At 37.1% G+C, this 17411-nt stretch overlaps 1 protein-coding gene and 1 non-coding gene across 5 annotated transcripts in view; one reads left to right on the top strand and one right to left on the bottom strand.

The window, feature by feature from the left end:
* Positions 1-17411, top strand: part of DCC (DCC netrin 1 receptor) — a 1147297-nt gene that overhangs the window by 932177 nt on the left and 197709 nt on the right. For all 4 annotated transcript variants that reach the window (XM_040478797.1, XM_040478799.1, XM_040478798.1 and 1 more), the window contains exon 13: positions 14516-14657. In XM_040478797.1, the coding sequence (XP_040334731.1) occupies positions 14516-14657 (142 nt within the window). The remainder of the gene's footprint in view (positions 1-14515; positions 14658-17411) is intronic.
* LOC121033276 (U6 spliceosomal RNA) lies at positions 17019-17122 on the bottom strand. Its single transcript, XR_005791800.1, has one exon. It is a non-coding gene; the product is annotated as a U6 spliceosomal RNA (small nuclear RNA).

Here is a 17411-nt window from a genome sequence, read left to right as displayed (position 1 = left end):
GTAAGAGAATACCACAAAACACTTATGATTCTGGAAGCAGCCAGCTGTTAATATGAGTTATGTGAATCTGACCTATAATCTCACCTGACATTTGGAACTCAAATATTTTCCCTTATTTCTCCAACACAATTAAAATATTTAGTCTCACTTCATTTTATGAGACATAAATAGCTATGTAAGTACTCTGTAATTACTGTACATTGTAACAAATGACCTCATAAATACATTGTAATGTCCCATGTAATTACATGGTAAGTCATGTCTTTGAGATGACTGCTCTGAGATTGAAAGCCTGCTGGTTTCAGAGATTAATTACTTAGGGCCTAATTTGACAGTTTGCTTGAAGATATGCCTCTGTTAAATAGCCACATCTGCATTTTTTTTTGAGAAAATTGTTTCATAGCAACATGTTCCCTTATTTAATATAGATCTAGGCGTATATGTTTATACGTAAATATTGGACATGCTTAAATTTTGATGTACATTAAAGCAAAAAAGGGCATTGTTCTGTATAGGATGAGATTCATGTGTAATCATATTTCTTCTACCAAACATTAGAAATTGTTTTGTGATAATAATTTTAAAGCCTCTGGTTTTATCACTCTAAAACAATTTTCAGTATGTAGTATTGTAAAAAATTTGGTTTTTATTCTTTTATTGACCATTGTACCACCCTTAAACTAATATTTCATTTTTTAGGAGACCTATTGGTGTATCATGATCATTTTAACATGAGTGCCCTACTGGAATTCTCTGAGTTCCTATGGTCATTCTTCCTCTTCTTCTTCTTCTTTTTTTTAATGTATATTTATTTTTGAGAGAGAGAGAGAAACAGAGCACGAGTAGGGCAGACACAGAATCCAAAGCAGGCTCCAGTCGCTCAGCTGTCAGCGCAGAGCCCAGTGTGGGGCTGGAACTCACAAACTGCGAGATCATGACCTGAGCAGAAGTCGGACACTTTAACCGACTGAGCTACCCAGGCGCCCTCCTACTGGTTATTCTTGATAAATACATTTTATCCCATATGTGAAAAATTTTTCAGGGTGCCTGGGTGGCTCAATCAGTTGAGCTCCCGACTATTGATTTCGGCACAGGTCATGATCTCACGATTTGTGGGATCGAGCCCCATGTAGGACTCTGTGCTGACAGGGTGGAGCCTGCTTAAGATTCTCTCTCTCTTGCCCTCTCTCCCTGCCTCTCCCCCATGCTCATGTGCTGTCTCTCTCGCTTTCTCTCAAAATAAATAAATAGACTTAAAAAAAATTCATATGGTATAAATAAGTATTTAAACTCTTATCTCTTTCCTCAATTGCTTAAATATCTGGTGAAATCAATTAGTCTGTAGTTAGGCCATTCACCTCACTGCTTAAAAAGTATCTTGGTTTCCATGTTCTAAAACAAACAAAAGAAATGAGAAATAAGTGGACACTGTATTTTCTGCCTTAAATTATATATTGGTCTATTTTCTTGTGCCTTTGAAGGGTATAATTTTACATATAACTGCTGATGTGTTTGTGTTCTGGCTTTCCTAACTCTAGTTCCTGCATCAAAGCTATCACATTGCTTTTAGTGGTTTTATTTAGTAGAAATGAATAGTCTGAGAAAGGACCTAGTGATCTGAAAGAGTTAATGACCCTCCCTAAACATCCGGCTTACTTCCAGGGAATGACTTGGGTCCTGGAGAATAAAGTCTATTGATACTGACAAATTCTGAAATGTATTACTCCTAAGATCGCTTTATCATGAACTCCAGGGAACAACCAAATTGCTTTATCGTAATGGAATTTTGTCAAAATGTGAATACCTCCTAGAAATTACATTCCCAGTTTCTAGGACCTAGAATAAAATAGGCCTGGCTACTAGGCTATGCATAGCAAATTATCACGTGAAAAAATGCTATTTTAAATCCAGGGGTTTACAAAAAAAAAAAAGCCAGATACATACCCGTTCTCCCTTTCTTTTTTTATTCCCAGTAGTATGAACTGTAGTCTGTATTGGGGAGTGATTTTCCTGGTTGATTTCGGAGTATTCAGTTAATTTTATGTAGTTAGCCAAGAAAGCCTGGCTAGCAGGAAAAATTAATTGATTTTTCTTCCATTTCTTCCCATAATAGAGGCCACGCATAGTTACATACCTGAGAATCAACTCCAACAGGGTTTCCGTATCCAACAGAGAAAGCACCGTTTCTATGCCCCACTCAACAGAATATGGTAAAATCTACCATAACAAAACCACCTCTTTACACATTGCACTGAATGGCGTTTGAGTGGCAAAGAAATTTGTTTTCCAGGGAAATGTAATCTAGTTGTTGTGATCAGATGAAGTGTTTATGAAGATAACCTACCTCAATGAGGATCATTCATTCATTTATATATTTTTATGTCTTCAATACACAATCATATGAGGTCAAAGTGACCTGATAACTATACTTTTTGAGACCTTTCTTCAGTTTTCAATGTCCTTTTGTGTTTTCAAAACAGACATACATGCTACTACCACTATTACCACTAACAATTCTAAAATTAAAATACAGTAAAATAAAATACAAAAGAGTAGAACTTTGTGTTTTACAGTGTTTTTATGTTTCTAAACTAACTGGTTATCTCTCAACAAGGTGAGAGAAAGAGATGGTCTTGTGATGTACGATTGATACAACCACTTCAATGATTTCTAACATCACTTAGCAAATTAATGAAAAGCTGAGATGCTTTCTGTCATCCATCTTATACCTACTCAATATCTTTTATTTGGAAAATACTATTCTATCTTTCTCTAAACAATTCAGAACTGCATGCTAGACAGAACATCCAGTAAGATTTTTTAAGCAGAGGCTATAAGAATTAAGGAGGTCCCAAGGGTGCCTAGGTGGATCAGTCAGTTAAGCGTCCAACTTCAGCTCAGCTCATGATCTCATGGTTTGTGGGTTTGATCCCTGCGTCAGGCTCTGTGCTGACAGATCAGAGCCTGAAGCCCACTTGGATTCTGTGTCCCCTCTGTCTGTCCCTCCCCTGCTCATGCTCTGTCTCTGCCTCTCAAAAACAAATAAACATTAAAAAAAAAAAGAATTAAGGCAGTCCAAAGTATATTTCCATCTACCTGTGCCTAGGATTTAAATTTATTTAACATTTAGAGTTAATTCTTAAATAGATGACTAGTATTTACTGTGTAGCATACATATGCAAATTAGGAGCCACAGTTGAGTTGGGGACACCACTGGAAAAGCTATGGACCACACTCAACTATTGTCCCATTTCCTCCTGATAGAATTTTGAGCCTCATCTTTTTTTTTTTTTTTTAATTTTTTAACGTTTATTTATTTTTTTGGGACAGAGAGAGACAGAGCATGAACGGGGGAGGGGCAGAGAGAGAGGGAGACACAGAATCAGAAACAGGGTCCAGGCTCTGAGCCATCAGCCCAGAGCCCGACGCGGGGCTCGAACTCCCGGACCGCGAGATCGTGACCTGGCTGAAGTCGGACGCTTAACCGACTGCGCCACCCAGGTGCCCCTGAGCCTCATCTTTAAATTACACAGAAATATTTTTAAAATATTGCTTTGAAAGTCTGCAAAGTACTAACTTAACAGACTGCCCAGTTAATGGTATACATGGGATGCCCTATGTCTTTATGGACAGTGATGGATTGATGTTCCTACAGTGTAGGTTTGGAAACCTATTTAACCTTAATTTACTGGTTCAATTCCCCTATGCTACTAAACTGAAGTGAGCTAGGTAAGGGATTAGTTTCCCCTTTTTTCCTTGGAATTGTCAAGGTTGAGCTCTTAGAATTTGATTACAGGAGCAGGGAAAGTGGTGGCATGTCAATTTCCCAGCATCAAATTAAATTTAGCCCAGTTTACTCCAAGAAATATAAAAATGTGCATATAATAAATAGAGCATATTCCAGATGCCATTTCTCACTGTGTGGGTTTTTTTTTTAATCTCATATGTGCTCACTGTCTACACCTGAAAAAGACAGTGGTGTGGGATGAATGGGTGTGGAATTCAGAGCCAATGTCAGGAGGGCTGTTCCCCTCAATCAGGAGTGAGGAAGGTGATGAGGGATGTTCCTTCAGGAAGACTAGTCATAGTATCCAGACAGAGTGGTAGAGAGCAGCTGTACCTAGTGGGTGGAGTCAGAAAGGGCTGACAAGGATTTTCAGGTGGTAAATCAGGAGACCAAGTAGGTTTGGGGAGTTCAGAATGTGAAAGCAGGTAATGCAGAGATTCAGAAAGGTGAGTAACTATTGTCAGGGAAGTCTGCCACCCCAGATTCACCAAGGAGATAGGAGCTCCTGGAGGACTCAGTCTTGGGCGTTTTGGAAGAAGTAGGCAGATTACCAAGGTAAAACAACATTGAACAAGATGCATGGCAGCATTCTCATCAGAGAAACCCAGTCACTAAAACTAAGTCCCAAATCAAGGTGGGTTTGCAGTATATGATTTCAAGTTGAGCAACCTGAGAAATTGTCCCAGCGTGGCTTAGCACAACATAACCAGGAAGGGGATTTTTCCAGAGTAGCCATAAGTAGGGTTTAATCTCCAGGTAGGACTCCCACTGGCACTATGAGGACCTAGGGGCCACCAGGACAGAGATCAAAGGAACACTATTTTACAACTAAACTAACCTATTGATGTGGAAACGTTTGTATTATTTCAAAGTCGTTAAACAAGATCACAACAGGCTAGCTTTCATCATTTTTAAATAAAACAAAGCAATGTTTCTTACCTGAATTTAGGATACAAAATTTTATTTAAAGTCAAGTATTTTTCAATTTGTATATAAACATACTTTTATTATTGCACAAATATGTAACTTAGACCTGAGTGGTACTAACAGACTTCACTCTGGAAATGTGTCACACAAAGTTATTTGCAAATATGGTTTTTTGTCATTTTGGATAATAGCTGCCTACATGAACTCAAGAATGCCAATTTTAGTATGCTATCCAGCTTTCTGACTTCACTTATCACAAGAGATTGCATATTTATGATAGTGAAGTAAAAAACATGTCAAATCTGCAGGAATAGTATATATCTGCAGGAAAAATATATATAGCACTTACTAATATTTTATCAACATTTTATCAAATCCATACTTGGTTAGTCCCATAAAGTTCCATAAAGTGGTTCAGAAAAAGGCAAAACACTTTTTTGGAAATTGTCCACACAATTATACACATAATAAAATTTAAAATACTGTTGAATTAGCGAATTAAGTTCTATTCCAGTTCAAAATTCAATTTAGTTTATTTCAGCACCAATGAAATATTTACCAAGTATTTAGATAAATATCAAATTTAATCATTAAATTTTGTTATTGTATAATTTTGATATTATTGAGGTATCATTTATTCTAAATGATAAAATTAGAAAATACCCTTCCCAGTGTCATTTATTCTAAATGATAAAATTAGAAAATACCCTCCCAGTGTCATTTATTCTAAATGATAAAATTAGAAAATACCCTTTCCAGTGTCATTTATTCTAAATGATAAAATTAGAAAATACCCTTCCCAACATTAACTAGAATATTATTAATATGGGTAGCCTTTAGTTCTGCATCGTCTGTGAAGTGTCATTTATTGATACTACTGACAGGTCCAGTAAACTTTTTTTTTCTTTTGAAAGTAGATTGTTTTTCAGACAGCCTTATCCCAGAAAATGTATTATCATCTACCAAGTTGCTTATTCCAGAAACCTGAGAGTCAATATTGATGACTTTTCCTTCTTTATGTGTGACATTCAACAAATCACTGTGTCCTGTCAAATCTACCTACAAAAGTATTTATAGCATTTCTTCACTTTTTTTTTAAGTTCATGTATTTACTTTGAGAGTAAGATAGCATGAGCCAGGGAGGGGCAGAAGGAGAGGGAGAGAGAGAATCCCAAGCAGGCTCAGCATGGAGCCCAGTGTGGGGCTCAATCTCACACCCTGGGACCATGATCTGAGCCTAAATCAAGAGTCGGATGCTGAACCAACTGAGCCACCCAGGTGCCCCAGAATTTCTTCACTTTTTCACATTCCTCTAGTCTCCAATGTATTCCAAGGTCTCTTCTTTACCACCCATGCCCGAAGGGTCTATAGGCTACAACAAGGAATGTCAATAGTAATCTACAGAGTAAATTGCTCAGTAAATATACATCGAAGAAAAGGAGTTTAAAAGGTGTTACTAGGTAATTTATCTCTCAGTGCTCCTCCTGATGTGTAGAAGAAAAGTTGTTGAGCATTGCTGCTGTATGGGGTCTTGCTTCTTTCTCTCTGACCCTTGTTTACTTTTTCCTTTATTCTCCCCTCTCCATCTCTTAATCTCTTGACCCTCTTGCCTCACTCTTTTTCTCTTTACTCCTTCCCTCCCTTGAAGTTCAAGGAAGTTCCCTTCCTCTCCTTTAATCCATACCACAATCCTTTTGAGGTAGGTACTTCCCATATTGCAGATGAGCAAACCAAGGCAGAGAACTTAAATGTACCACTCACTGATAAGGAAGGTAACTGATATGGGTTGGGTGTGAGAAGGGTAGTACCTGGAGGCGTGAGTATCAGTCGGTTAGCTGTGGCAATATTCTGGGCAATGGTAAATTAAGGTCTGAATTACAGCAGTAGCAGAGAGAATGTAAATAAGGGAATGTAAGTAAGATGAGGGATACAATAAAAAGAGATTCTTTAAAAATGCCTATGGGCACTCTCATGAAAAGTCATAGGGTGTCATGAGTACTGAAAGCATACTTCATTCTTCAAGCAAGTTCATGTGAGATTCAACAAGTTACCAGAAGTACAAAACAGAAATAAGGGGCAGAGTTCAAAACTTATATTCAAGTAAGTTTCAAGATCCTTAGATTCCTGCTGTGCTGACCAAAGCATTCTTCTTTCCTGCTAGGACCTTCTTTCAAATGGTGCCCTTTAATTCCCTTCTATGGGAATGCTATCCAGATGAAACCACTTAAAAAAAAAGGCTCATTCTACAGCCACTGACCATGTTTGGAATGGGGCTTGTCTTTCTCAGCAGTCCACTCTATCGAGAGTAAAGTAAAATGTCAGTGTGCAGTGGGATATATGGACTTAAAAATAGAATCTTATGAAATGTGGCTTCTGAGAAAAATTTGGGGTGATGGACTTCCCAGTTTTTGTTTTCCGTTTTGTTATTTACTACTCATATGCTAGAGTAAAGGAAAAATAAAGAAATGAATTAATGGAGCCCATCAAAAGGAGAATACCACATCAACAAACTCAACAGGGTTATCTCAAAAAAGTTAGAAAATAATGGCCAGGAAGATCTTTTCTTTTCAGTCACTAAATCTAACTGCTTCCACCGTGCTGACTTGAAAACTAATTCATTTTTATGATAATCAAAGAGGAGATGGAAGGATTGGAGGAAGCCAAATTTTACAGTTCTTCTTTTATTTCAAAACTGGGGGAAAAAAGTTAAATTAATCCTTGATTCAAGATAGAACACTTCAACAGCTAGAAAAGGATTAATTTCAACCTCTCAAGTAATGAAAGAACCAAAAGTCAAGTCACAGCTACTAGAATTGATTTTTCAAAAGTCGAAGGTCATGTGTTAAGTATTTTTAATAAAAATAATTACTAGGCTTACCCATGAAGACTAGGTACAAGAATGTTCCCCTAACAGTGATAGCTTTTGGTGGCTTTGTGGGGGGATGGCCAATGAAGTCTAAGCTACTGAGCACTGACAGAACAGGTCTCATACAGAAAATAAGATACATTATGCCATAGAATTAGAAAAATTTACTGAACACTTTCAATTAACTTCCCAAACCAATATAATTTGGGACATCTAGCCATGTCTGCAGAACCTACAAGGAAAGAATTTGACGACCAGAACCATTAGCCATCTGCTGGTGTTTGCTTGAAATCGATGAGAAAGCATAAAAGATGCTAATAAACTTAGCTGCTGCCCATATATGAGGATGAATACAAATGATGAAATTACTTCGAGATGAATGATAACCATTGAGGGGGTTTGCCTCCTGGCATGTAGAGTGTATAACTGATTCTATTAATTAATTGCTGCTAGACATTGATAGTAAGGTATTGGCTATGTGGGAATAATTTATACGATCACTGAAAATCCTCGAATATGATCAAGAAAAATTATTATCTGTCAAAAACTAAATATTGCTCATGTAATCATTAGTATAATTAAGTTTTCCAGGCTTAACACGTGATTTACAATCATCTGGTAGACATACTAAGCACAATTATTCTCCATTTCTCAATATGTGCATTAAGATTAGAGTCATTTATTAGACTTACGAGAGGTCACTCGTCAAAGACAAGGCAAAGCGCCAACTGGAAATCATAAGGTTCTACCTCTTGGTCAAAGTTTAATGTCTTCATTTGTATTTTTGTTTTCTATTTGAATTTACTTTTGACTTTAAAAAACAAGCTTGTAGACCTTAGAAAATAACCCTTCATGATTTGCCAAGGGCTACTTATGCGAAGGCTGATTGGGTGTATTAAAAATTAATTATTTAAATTCAGTTTTTATTCCTTTCAAGAATGTTTTGTAGGACACTTTGAGTAGAATTGCCAGGTATAAGTTCTATGATTATTTTAGCATAAAACAATAAAAAAACATTAGGCTCAAACATTAGATAATCTTTCTGTGATAGTATGAGATGACTTCTGCCAATCATTTAACTCTGTGCCTCAATTTCCTCTTTGGTAAACTTGTAAAATGGTAATAACATCTTTCATGACTATCTTGAAGTATTGAAAAATAAAAGTAAGATAATTGTGGAATATAAATATAAGGTATAACTATTCATCAAATCCAGTTTTATTTGCTAGTTTCTAAGATACTTGAGAGTAAACACATCCACATATGTGCATGTATGTGTGTGGAGTAGAGAGAAGGAGTAGGTGAGTGTACGTGTATTTAAGGCTATGCATTCTTTGAGGTCCAAGGACATTATATTACTATTTTATTTATTAGTTTGTCTCCCAAAGAATTAGCCAAATGCCTTAAATGAGTGTATTGATCTAACATGTCTCCTTTGCATGTCCCAAAAGACTTTTAACTTTTTTCCAATCTACCTTTCCATTACATTGTCCTATATGTCCCATTTGTTCCTATTTGTCCCAGTTGAAGGTGCTATACATTGTCATGATAAATTGAGCCTGCTTTTGATATCCTCTTTATTTTAAATACCTTTTCTATCCCCTAAGTAAAGTTCTACTCATATTTGAAGTCTTGATCATGTAAAATAGAATTAATCTCTCTGTCTATTATATTCCATTCTATTTTCTGGGACTACCTCTTTTAGCATGTGACACTTTGTGTTTTCATTATGAGTTTTTGTGTCTAATTTCCTCAGCCAGAATGGATATACCATGACTTATCTGGGTATTTCCATAGTCCTAAAGATGGTGCTTTCTACACAGCAGAGGTGCAGCTAATCTATTTTGAGTGAATTATTACTGAATGAATTAGTCTCAGCCTCTTGAACTCTCATGGGAGGCTGTATTAAATAGTAAAGAATGCCAACTTCAAAGTTATATAATCTCGGTTCAAATCCTGCCTCTATCACTTGATGGCTGCATCAGTTTAAGATACTTAACCATCTGTGTCCTAATTTACATGATTGTACAAAAATTGTAACAATAGACTTGAATTCATAGGGTCATTGTGTGGATAAAAAACCATAACTCATAGGTGCTTAGACCATTGGTACGTCTATAGTAAGGAAAAAATAGTGTTAAGAAATATTTTTTTTTTATTTTTTTTTTCAACGTTTATTTATTTTTGGGACAGAGAGAGACAGAGCATGAACGGGGGAGGGGCAGAGAGAGAGGGAGACACAGAATCGGAAACAGGCTCCAGGCTCCGAGCCATCAGCCCAGAGCCTGACGCGGGGCTCGAACTCACAGACCGCGAGATAGTGACCTGGCTGAAGTCAGACGCTTAACCGACTGCGCCACCCAGGCGCCCCAAGAAATATTTTTAAGAGTGGCATTTAGTTTGTCACATTTAAAGGGTAATGAGTGAAATAAATGATCTTAGTAGTGCTCTACACTTTCAGATATATTCTGACTTAAATAATCAGATTCTGATTATTCTAAATAATTCTATTTAGCTAAATTCCTCTAAAATTATTAAAATGTGTTTATTATATAGTTACAGTTGATCTTTATTATTTTGAGAGTCTGTATTTGCAGATTCACCTACCTGCTAAAATGTATTTGTAACCCCAAATCAATACCCCCCACCCCCCACACCCCCCCTAGCCCCCCCACCCCCGTTACCTTTACAGTTACACCCACGACCATGAAACAGATGAGTTTCCAGAGGCACACATTCCCAGCTGAGGTTGAACAAGGAGACACTCTGTCTTTTTGTTTCAGTTCTCATATTGTAACCAAGTGTTCTTTTTGTGGTCAAATAAGTGCCACTTTGGGGTGGGGGGTGGGCATTTGTTTATTTTTGCTTTCTGTCTGTGAGTTTGGTATTTGAAATGCTCTCCAACTGTAATGCTGAAGTGCTGTTTAGTGTCGCTTATTCCAAGAGGCTGTGATGTGCCTTAGGGAGAAAATACATGTGTTAGATAAACTTCATTCTGGCATGAGTTACAGTGCTATTGGGCAAAAGTTCAATGTTAATGTACCAACAATAATATTAAATAGGATGTCTTTAACCAGAAACACACATAAAACAAGGTTACGTATTGACAAGTTGACAAAAATGTTGTAATGAAAGGCTCATAAGAACCTGCACCTGCATTTTCCCTAAGAGCAATGTTACAATATTTGCAAATTCAGTGTTTGTGGCAACTTTATAGAACATGGCTGCTGCTTCAAAAGATGAGAACTGACTGTAGTTTGCATGTCATTGACATGTTAAAAATGTTTAGCAAGTAACTGACTTTACCCAATTTTTTAAATCCTTTTACAAAGACACTTATTTGTAGAGCAATAGCTAATCTGTAGTGATCTAAAAGAAGAGGCTCAGACTGGGGTCTCCCTGGAGAATATATTGCCACACCTCTGCTGCATTTCCACATGATTGAAACAGTATCAAAGTTGCCCTGGGGTTGTAGGGGGCTGGAGGGGTCGGAAATCCATTCTGTGACTTTGTGCCTGGCCTCTTTCTGACAGTTGTTTATTTCTACCACCTCAAAAAAACAATTTTGTATGTTTATTTTTAAAAATTAATTTAAGGGGCACCTGGGTGGCTCAGTCAGTTAAACGTCCGACTCTGACTTTGGCACAGGTCATGATCTTGGGGTCCGTGAGTTCAAGCCCCGTGTCAGGCTCTGTGTTGACCGCTCAGAGCCTGGAGCCTGCTTCAGATTCTGTGTCTCCCTCTCTCTCTGCCCCTCCCCTGTTCACACTCTGTCTCTCTCAAAAATAAAGATTAAAAAAAATTTTTTTAATTGATTTAAATGTTCATGGTAGTGTTATATGCACATTCATTTTCCAAATAGGTGTATAGCTAAAACCAAGACTCTTCCTCCCCAACCTGGAGGAACTGGAGGGAGTTCCTATTCCCTCCAGACTCCCCTGTTCATTGCTTTTCACTATCCTTTCTTTTCTGGAATTTACCTTAATGTTTTTCAGCATTTAGGTAGCTGTAATTCCTTAGTTTTAATTCACAGGTTTAGGTATCCCCTACTGATTTATTCCTAGGTCAGGAGTTAGCACTCTGGTACACTCCAGCCCTACGCCCAATCGTCTTCCTTCTTTTCTCCTCCTACTCTTCCTTCTCCTCCTCTGCATTTTCATTGTGATCCTTCTTCTGTTCTTCCCTGAGGTGTAATTAATGTGAAATGCACAAATCTTCAGTGTTTACTTCTCTGGTTGTATTATTTCACTAGGGCTGCCACAGCAAACACCACAGAGGAGGAAACCTAAATGAACCACAGAGAGTTGCTTTCTCACAGTTCTGGAGGCTGGAGTCCAAGATCAAGGTGTCAGCAAGCTTGTTTCTTCTGAGTCCTCTCTCCTTAACTTGCAAATGGCTCCCTTCCTCCACCATCTTCACATGGACTTATTCTGTGTCTCCGTATTTCCTTTTCTCAGAGGGACACCAGTCATACTGGAGTAGGTCCCACACTGATGACCTCATTTAACCTTTTGATTTCTTCAAACCCCCTACCTCCAAAACACTCACATTCTGAGGTACTGGGAATTAGTATTTCAGCATGTGAATTTCAAGTGGGGGCCCAATTCAACCCTTAGCAATACATTTTGACAATTTTATCTACCCATGTAACAAAAGTGAAAGGAAGATGCAGAAAGTTCCCATCACACCAAAAATCTCCCTCTTTCCATAGCCAATCAGTTCCGTAGCACAGCTGCTGTAGGCAACGGCTAGATTGCTTTCTTTTACTATAAACTCCTTTTGACTCTTCTTGGACTTCATCTAAGTGGAATTATGTAGTATGTGCTCTTTTGGATTTGTGTCTCACCTTGTGTAATCTTAAATCTTTTCAGTTTTTCCTTATCATATTTCTGAGAATTCCATTTTTTTTTCTGTTTTGGAATCTCTGTTTCTTGGATTTCAAATCTTTTTCTCTCAGTTTGCACTCTTCTTTTCCTGAAATTTACCCTCATTAGACTCCTGATGAATATGGAGAGATATCTTTGAAACCATGTATTTCTGAAACATCCCTATACTTATATAAGCATATATTCTTATACTTGAGTTATTTTTCCTTATGCTTGATAACATTTGTATAGCCTTGGAATTCTAGGTTTAAAATACTTTAGGAATAGAATTTTATAAGTATTCTTCTATTGTTTTCTAACTTCGAATGTTGTTGAGAAATCTTTCTCCTTACCATTTTTACTTTTTATGTGACCTGCTTTCTTTCTTCCATTCTGGAAGATTTCTATCCTCTCTCCCCCAGGAGGCTCTAGTATTTCACAGTAATGTACCTTAATGTAGTTCTTGTTCATGTATTGTGTCAGAAAATCCATAATCCCTTTCAGACTAAAGTCTCAAATCTTCCAGTTCTGCAAGGTTTTTACTGCAGGAAAGAGTTCTGGTTTTTGTTTTGGTTCCTTGCTAATTTTCTGCCTTCTATTTTTTTTTATTTTCATTATTTCATCTTATTAGTTGGATATTGGAAATTATAGACTAAACTTCCAATTTCTTATCTTTTTTCCCCCAAATTTCTGTGATCATCTTTCTATGATCATCTTCCCCCCTCCCCTGGAATTTTACAAGATTTCTTTCCATGCATCTTCCAGGTAATTTATTGAATATTTAACTGGTTAAACCAACCTATAAATGTCATAATATTTTAAAAGAATCTTTCATTTTTCCCATATTTCTATTCCTTTCACAGATGTAATATCTTATCTTAGATTATCTAAATATTAATGACAGTTTTTGGGATACTTTTTCTACTCTAAGCATAATGTTGTCTCCTTCAACGGCCATAATATTGTGGGTTTTTTTTTTAAGTTTATGTATTTATTTTGACAGAGGGAGAGAGAGAGAGAGAGAGTGTACAAACAAGGAGGCACAGAGAGAGATGGAGAGAGAGAATCCCAAGCAGGTTCTGGGGCTTGATTGTATTTTTTCCTATTTTATACTAAAAGCTTTTTAAAACAAAATGTCTTGTAGTCTTACAGTGTTGGTTAACATTAAAATGAAATATGTACTAAAAAGCTGATTCCAAAGTGCATGAGTGGATTAAGTGGGAGCCTCATTATTGGGGCATTAATTAGAAACCTGGCTACTGTTTTCTCTAGGGCCAAACTTACAATTTTCTCTAGAGAATTATTATTTGGTATTTGCCTGGGCAATATACATCTGGTTGTCATTGCATTGAACACAGATGATGAAAGAAGACTTATTCTCTTCGACTTAGTAACCCTTGCCCTCATCTGTACTCTCTTCTGTGCCTGATATCTCTGAATCTGTGGACTCTGTTTCAGTGTCCCTAAAGGATAAAACTGCCAGTGACTCCAAGGACACTGAGGGTTAGTAGATTGATTTTCCTAGATGTGGGTATGACTTTCAACCCATCTTTTATTTCAACACCATGCTTTAGTCTTGTCTTTCAAGGTATTTAGGACGCAACAATTTCTAGCCCTCCCTGAATTTTGTCATGGAAATCACCTTGTTATTCTTTAGTATCTCTTAGGGAGTAATTTAGGTTTCATCTTTCTCCTTTGGCTCAGCCACCACACTTCCCTCGGTTTGCGTCTCTTAAATATTTGTTAACATCTGTCATCCTTAAGACTACTATTCTCTATTTCCTTATGGTTTTTTACTCTTAAGAACATTTTACTGTCATTTTAGTGGCATTTACAAAGGAGAGGTGATCATGCACATAATCAATCAAATGAATTGTGTATTTTTGTCAAAATCATACAAAAAGGGACACTGTCAAATTGTAAAAATGGATTTAATTTGGTTATAGGGGCTAATCCCTAGCACTTCTTGCCTCTCTGTTTTATTCCTACTTAAGTTGGGGTCATTTCTTTGACCCTGCTCTGTTGCCCTTACTTTCTCCAATGTTTTAATTTACATCTTTTATTTTGCAGAGTATCAAAGTAAGCTGGCTGCCTCCTCCATCAGGAACACAAAATGGATTTATTACCGGCTATAAAATTCGACACAGAAAGACGACCCGCAGGGGTGAGATGGAAACATTGGAGCCAAACAACCTCTGGTACCTGTTCACAGGTCAGTGTTCACATAGCGCAGTCTTGCAAGGTTTTTATGAATTAAATGCTTTAGGAATAAAATATGCTCTCACTTCAAGGAAACATTCTTTTTTGTTTGTTTTGTTTTTTCCTGACAGGTGACATCTATTGGTCTGAACAAGAATAACCTTTATATTTTTAACGATATCTTTGTAATGCTTTCAGAACATATTATGGTCCTGGATCATACTCTTATAAATGTATCATAGATCTTTTAATCCGTATTAGTTTCTCAGCATTGCTTATTCAACAGCAGCCCCTCTGTCAAATAACTTTTAACTTTTTAACTAGTAACTTTAAAAAGCTATCTAATCAGGGGTTCCTGGGTGGCTCAGTAGGCTAAGCATCCTACTTCAGCTCAGGTCATGATCTCTTGGTTGGTGAGTTTGAGCCCTGCATCAGGCTCTCTGCTATCAGCATGAAGCCCACTTTGGATCCTCTGTCTCCCTGTCTCTGCCACTCCCCACTCACTCTCTCTCTCTTTCTCTCTCTCTCAAAAATAAATAAACATTTTTAAAAAGTCATCTAATCAAATGGTTCCAAGTTTAAGTCACTTTGATCCCTTTCCGCCTAATCTCCAGTGGTGAGAATGGGGCTGGAAAATGTGGAGAGGGTAGTTTAGGAAATAAACAGATTATTCTACTTTCCATAAACATAAAAGTAAATTCACTTTTGTAGCAATATTGGTGGAATTCATAGTAGGTCAAGCTTCTTTATGACAACTGGAGTATTCCATGCAGTTTTCCATGCAATATTTAGAGAATGTGTTTTATTTTACAAAATGAATAATCATATATATTTTTTTAACTATTGGAACTATCATGTCCATCCAGGTTCCTGGAAAACAGTCTGAGATATGCTTTCAAGGCAATGCCTCTGGGGGTGCAAGCCCAAGAAAGCACGCATGAGGAAACAAAGAAAGGGACCAGGGAAGGAGAGAAATCTTTCACAGTGGCTATCATTGAGCTGGCTACAAGTTTAGAGCAAACACAGAGTTTGTTCAGCCTCATGGGGTGTCTCCTGAGAGGCCGCATGAAGTACTATATATCATAGGCAGTGGCTGGATAGGAAGTATGAGCAGTTCCTCTCTTGCCTATAATTGGTCTAAATCTGTAGATAGGCTGTTATCCATTCTATACCTGCAGACAGCACCTGAGAAGCCAGAGCATCTGGCGAGTATGCAAACATAGAATTCTCTCTGTGTCAGTAAGTCCTTTATGAGGTGGTGGCTTGGTCTAGGGTAGCACCAGTAAGTACTTAGGAGGGCTTTATAGCTCTAAGGAGAGTGTGAACTATTGCCTGGGGCTTGGGAGGCAAAGCATGATATAGCAGAGGCTCCTGGTAAGGATTGGGAGGCAAAGTTGAGCAAATCTGGAGTGGCACATAAAAAGGGTCCTGGAAAATACACAAACTGAACTCTTAACTTACACCTAATGGATAATATAAACTATCACTGCAAATGAGGAAAAAAGAAAGTAATCCCTTATTTATTTCTTTCTCTATACCATGTGCTCAGTAAATTTCCATTTGAAATCATAGTTTGTTACACACACACACACACACACACACACACACACACACACACATTTTAAGCTACATTTAAGCTACATTTAAGTCCGCATTCTGCAACTTGATCAAAACCTGTTTTCCCCCTCAGGTTTGTTGTTGTTGTTGTTGTTGCTGCTGCTGCTGCTGCTATTGGTGTTTGGTTTTTGGTTTTCGATGTGTTTTTCTTGTCTCTTGTGCCTATAAAATTTTAGCATAATGGTGAAAGTGCTTCCAAGTAGGTTGTCAAAAATCACATTACTCGTTTTATATCCGGACAAAAATCTCTCAGACAAGTATTATTGCCTCTAAGAGGAAGTTATGGCACTCTACCACATCATTTAAAAAGCTTAAGAAAAGCCGAGATCTTATGTCTTCTTTCCTGATGAAATTATGGGAAGAAGGTAAAAATAAATGAAGTGAGGCATATGTGCTCAGTGTGATAGTTGGTGTAACCTGTAGTTTATTTTGACAGAAATCACCAACATTGGAAAAAAAGTCTTGCTGAAAAAATTTTAATAGAATTCTTAAGATGTAATAGATGAAGAGTCTCTAAGGATAATTATATCAAAGACTTTTTCACCCCTGGTTTTACTGAGGTATTATTGTCACATACCACCGTATAAGTTTAAGGTATACAACTTAATGGCCTCACTTGTGTTCACTGTGAGATGATTAACGCTGACAGTTTAGTCAGCAGCCATGATCTCATATAGATACAATTTAAAAAAAGAAAAAAAAGTCCTTATGATGAGAACTCAGGATCCACTTTCTTAAAATTTTCATCTATATCATACAAAATGTGGAATGCTTCACGAATTTGCAAGCCATCCTTCTGCATGGGTCCTGCTGATCTCTTTATCACTCCGATTTTAGTATATGTGCTGTGGGAACAAGCACCAAGCCTTACTTTTTTAAAATAGATGATGGTATTTGAAGCCCTGAAATCTTTTTTTTAAGTTATTTCCTTCTCAGATGAAAAAGCTTAAAAATATAAAATAACCTTTTTATACAGTAATTCATTGAAAGATGAGTGTTCCAATGGAAAAGCTTAGGATTGGATATTCAATTTATGGAACTATAAATAGCCAAGATGCATGAAACAATGTTCAAGCTCATTAGTAGAGAAATGCAAATTAAAACAAAAATGAGTTAACATTTTCTTTGGATTAAAGTAATAAAGATATAA

The sequence above is a fragment of the Herpailurus yagouaroundi genome, unplaced genomic scaffold (assembly GCF_014898765.1).
Source record: "Herpailurus yagouaroundi ecotype Mexico unplaced genomic scaffold, PumYag 142, whole genome shotgun sequence".
NCBI classification, from domain to species: domain Eukaryota; kingdom Metazoa; phylum Chordata; class Mammalia; order Carnivora; family Felidae; genus Herpailurus; species Herpailurus yagouaroundi.
The sequence above is the reverse complement of the archived record's forward strand: the minus strand, read 5'-3'. Positions and strand labels throughout refer to the sequence as shown.